Source organism: Aquarana catesbeiana, linkage group LG01 (assembly GCF_042186555.1).
Source record: "Aquarana catesbeiana isolate 2022-GZ linkage group LG01, ASM4218655v1, whole genome shotgun sequence".
Lineage (NCBI taxonomy): Eukaryota > Metazoa > Chordata > Amphibia > Anura > Ranidae > Aquarana > Aquarana catesbeiana.
The window spans coordinates 70,625,793-70,629,934 of record NC_133324.1 but is presented as its reverse complement, the minus strand read 5'-3'; the positions used below and the strand labels follow the sequence as shown (position 1 = coordinate 70,629,934).

At 36.8% G+C, this 4,142-nt stretch overlaps 1 protein-coding gene across 18 annotated transcripts in view; it reads left to right on the top strand.

The window, feature by feature from the left end:
• The first annotated feature begins 1,001 nt into the window (after positions 1–1,001).
• The window catches only part of TCF4 (transcription factor 4), a 595,219-nt gene continuing 592,078 nt past the window's right edge, over positions 1,002–4,142 (top strand). For 3 of the 18 annotated variants that reach the window (XM_073620156.1, XM_073620131.1, XM_073620094.1), the window contains exon 1: positions 1,381–1,767. In XM_073620156.1, the coding sequence (XP_073476257.1) occupies positions 1,696–1,767 (72 nt within the window). In that variant the 5' untranslated portion in view covers positions 1,381–1,695. Of the gene's footprint in view, positions 1,324–1,372; positions 1,927–3,583; positions 3,661–3,818; positions 3,967–4,011 lie in introns of those variants that run through there. The other 15 variants (XM_073620005.1, XM_073620013.1, XM_073620084.1 and 12 more) reach the window with 14 other exon arrangements.

The following is a 4,142-nucleotide window of genomic DNA, read 5'->3' as shown; positions in this document are numbered from 1 at the left end:
GGCTAAAATCTGAAGATCCCAAAGTAAAGGCAGAGAGAAGGGAAGCAAGACACTGCTCATGGGAGGGCTGTCACTGGTGATCACCAACTAGGGGTCGTAGTCTTGTGCCTCTATCTCTGATGTTGTCATCTGGCTGGTGTAAAATTTGGGACTTGTTGCTAATGTTATTAATAGGAAAGAGATCACATGGCTGGAATTTGAAGATCCCAAACTAAAGGCAGGACAGAGGGAAGTAGAATACAGCTCATTGAGGGATGACGACCCACCAGGAGGACCCAGTCCTGTGCGCGGCTGTCTCTGAGGTGGCCACCTGGCCGGTGTAAAAATTGGGACTTGTTGCTGATGTTATTAATAGGAAAAAGATCACATGGCCGGAATTTAAAGATCCCAAACTAAAGGCAGGATGGAGGGAAGTAGGATACAGCTCACTGAGGAATGACGACCCACCAGGAGGACCTAGTCCCTGAGGATGCCACCTGGCTGGTATAAAAATTGTGACTTGTTGCTGATGTTATTTATAGGAAAGAGATCACAGGACTGGAATTTGAAGATCCCAAACTAAAGGCAGGACGGAGGGAAGTAGGATACAGCTCAATGAGGGATGACGAATTGACGACCCATCAGGAGGACCCAGTTCTGTGTGCGTCTGTCTCTGAGGTGGCCACCCGGCCGGTGTAAAAATTGGGACTTGTTGCTGATGTTATTAATAGGAAAGAGATCACATGGCTGGAATTTGAAGATCCCAAACTAAAGACAGGACGGTGACGATACGGCAAGCGAAGGGTAAGGGGGGGGGGGGATCGGTGATAAGCGGTAACCGGTGGTGGGGGGCCTTCGGAGTCTCTGAGGTGGTGGTAGTGCGGAGAGAAGAGGAGAGGGGAGGGGGGTTGAATCTCTTCTATATTCCCCCCCCCCCTCTTCTTTTACTCCACTCCCACCTCCTCCTCATCCTCCTCCTCCACTCCCAGCCTCACAGCTAGCCGATGCCTGCCTCCAGCACACACTGAGCCAGGGGAAGCTCACACACTACTCTCTCTGCTGCTGCCGCCCTGCATTGCTACAACTGCTGGAGATCTCGGGGGGGTGCCCGGCACACAGCCCACCAAGAGCCCCTCACATCTCCTCCGACTGACTGAGAAGTTTTTTTGGAAGAAGTGGGTGGGGGGGGGGGGGACGACTTGTCCCGCTTTGCTCCCCCCCTATTGTTTGTGCCGGAGCCTGGCACCAATCACACCGGCAGGAGGGAGCTGAGGAGGCGGAGCCCCGGCGCCACACTCTCACACACCGCGCCCCCCCCTTTTTTTTTTTACCCCGTCCAAAGCCGTAAGTAGCCACGCCCACCCCGCGAGCCGTACACGAGTGACGGGCGGGCAAGGAGGAGGGGCCGGAGCGCCGCCACTGCCGAGCCCAATTCAGCCCAAAACAGCACTACTCGGGTCTGGGATTGGGCACCCCGAATAGTGCTGTTTTTGCGGCTTTCGGGCTCCGCTTCACCCCTTCTTCTTCTTCGCCGCTTTTTTTTATTTTTTATTATTAGTATTATTATTATTATTCCTCCTGGCAGTGGTTTGTTTTTGTTTTTGTTTTTTTTTTTTTCCCTCCCTCTTTTCCTCTCCTGTTGTTAACCCTTTCCTGATGCGCAGGCCTAGTGGTGACTGCTCCCCATGTTCCTAGGTGTCACTGTCCTTTCCTAAAATGAATCACCAACAGCGAATGGCTGCCTTAGGGACGGACAAAGAGCTGAGTGATTTACTGGATTTCAGTGCGGTAAGAGAAAGCCACAGTGGACATTGACCAAAAAAAAAAAAAAAAAAAAAAAACTCTAAAGACCCCCCCCACCCCCATCCAATCCAAATTTAGCCGAGCTAAAAAAAAAATGAATAAAACATAAACTCTTACCTGAGTAGTTGCAGTTGGATGCCCATGGTAAATATGCCCACTTTTGCTAGTATTTTTTTTTTTTTTTTCATTTTTTTTTTTTAATATTTCATTTTACATTTATCCTATTTTATTTTGATTCATTTTTTTATGATAATGTTACTAAACACTCTGTGTTTGTCCTATTATTTGATATTTTGAACTTGGTGTTGTCTTATTTTTAATATTTTTTATTCACTTTCATTTTCTTTTTAACTTCCTTAATACATTTTTTATTTTATATGCATGTTAACTTTTTTAACTTCTTGTTATTATTTTTTTTACTATTTGTATTTTATTTTTTAATTCTATTTTTTTTAACTTTGTGTTGTCTCATTTTTTATATATTATATTTTATCTTAATATTTTATTTTTTTACACTCATTTTATTATTATTTTTTTTTTACTTGCCATTGTTTTATTCTTTATATCACTACTTTATTTAAGCTAACTTTTTTTTATTGTTATTCTGAGCTCCCTTATTTATTATTTTCATTTTATTTTTTTCTATTTTATTTTTTTATTAACTTAGTATTGTCTTTTTTATATCTTATTTATTTATTTTTTATTAACTTAGTATTGTCTTTTTGTATACCTTATTTATTATTTTATTTTTTATGCATTTTTTTAATTAACTTAGTATTATTTTTTTTATACTTTTTTATTATTTCAATTTTATTTGTTATGCTAATTTCTTAACTTAGTGTTTTTTTATATATTACTTATTACATATATATATATATATATATATATATATATATATATATATATATATATATATATGTATCTCTATCTATCTATATATATATAGATATATATTTATATATCTATATCTATATCTATATATCTTTTTTGTTTATTTTTTTTAATTTTTTTTTTAATTTTTACATTTTTTTATTTAGTGTTGTTTTTCATTTTAATTATTTCATTTTTTTATATATATCTTATTTTTATTGTCCATTCTATTCTATTTTTTTTTTTTTTTTTATCAATGTCTTTTCTTTTTTTTTTATATGTTATTTTTATTATATAATCTATTCAGTTTTTATTTTATTTATTTTTTTAACCAATGTCTTTTCTTTTATTAATTTTACTTTTTCATATATTAATTTTATTATACCATCTATTCTATATATATTTTTTTAATCAATGTCTTTTCTTTTAATAATTACATTTTTTTTTATATCTTATTTTTTATTGGATTATTTTTTTTTTTAACTTAGTGTTGTCTTATTTCTTATTTATTTTTAATTATATTTATATAATTTTATTTATATAAAAATTTTTTTTTTTTTTTTTTAAATATTTTTTTTTTTTATCCTAATTTTTTTTTTTTTTTTAATTGGTGGTGTTGTGTTGAATTTTTGCACTGTGGTAGATCTGTTGTTACTTGTGTATCCAGCCTGGTGATCTGGAAGTCTTCCCATCCCTTGCAGCTTTTCTCTCTCTGGCACTTCCATAGAGAAGAGAAGAGAAAAAAAAAAAAAAAGTGGCTCGTCTTCTTATTCTGTGTAGGGGACCCAGCGCTGATCTCTTGTAATTACCAAGTAAAATGCTTTTCCCCAGGTGCCTCCTTGCAATGTTTTCATGTACTTTTTGTGTCTCTTTGTTGACTTGGGGGGGGGGGCAGAGAGGGAGAGAGAGAGTTAAAAAAAAAAAATGCTGTTTGGATTCCAACAGTGTCCCACTTGCTTTAGTAACCCTGCTTAGCAGATGCAGCGTTTCTCCTTGTGATGTCTCTATGTATGTGTGCCTTTGTGTATCTATATATTTTTTGTCTTTATTTCTTACATGTGTCCCGCTAAAGACGTTGCATGCTTTTTTTTTTTTTAGATGACCGTGGGGCTGGCCTCTTGGACCTTTTTTTTTTTTTTTTTTTTTTTTTTTTTTTTTTTTTCATAGACTCGTCCGAAATGAATTTCCTGCCCTGAGAGATGGCTTTCGGAAGTTTGGACAGGATACGTAGCCCCGGGCACTTCGCAGCCCCCTTTTCTCCTGTACTTTTTCATTTGCTGGATTTTTTTTCACAGCCTCTCTGAATCAGGGAAGGTGCGTATGCACTAGACACGTTGGATAAGGGAGACCAATTAGAATCTAAATAATTAAAAAAAAAAAAAATCTCCCTTTTGCACAATTGTGACTTGAGTTTTCCCTCTGCTGTTGGATTACGTGGTCGTTTAATGCAGGTGGCATTTGATGTTTACATTGTGCTGCTGCTGTCATTA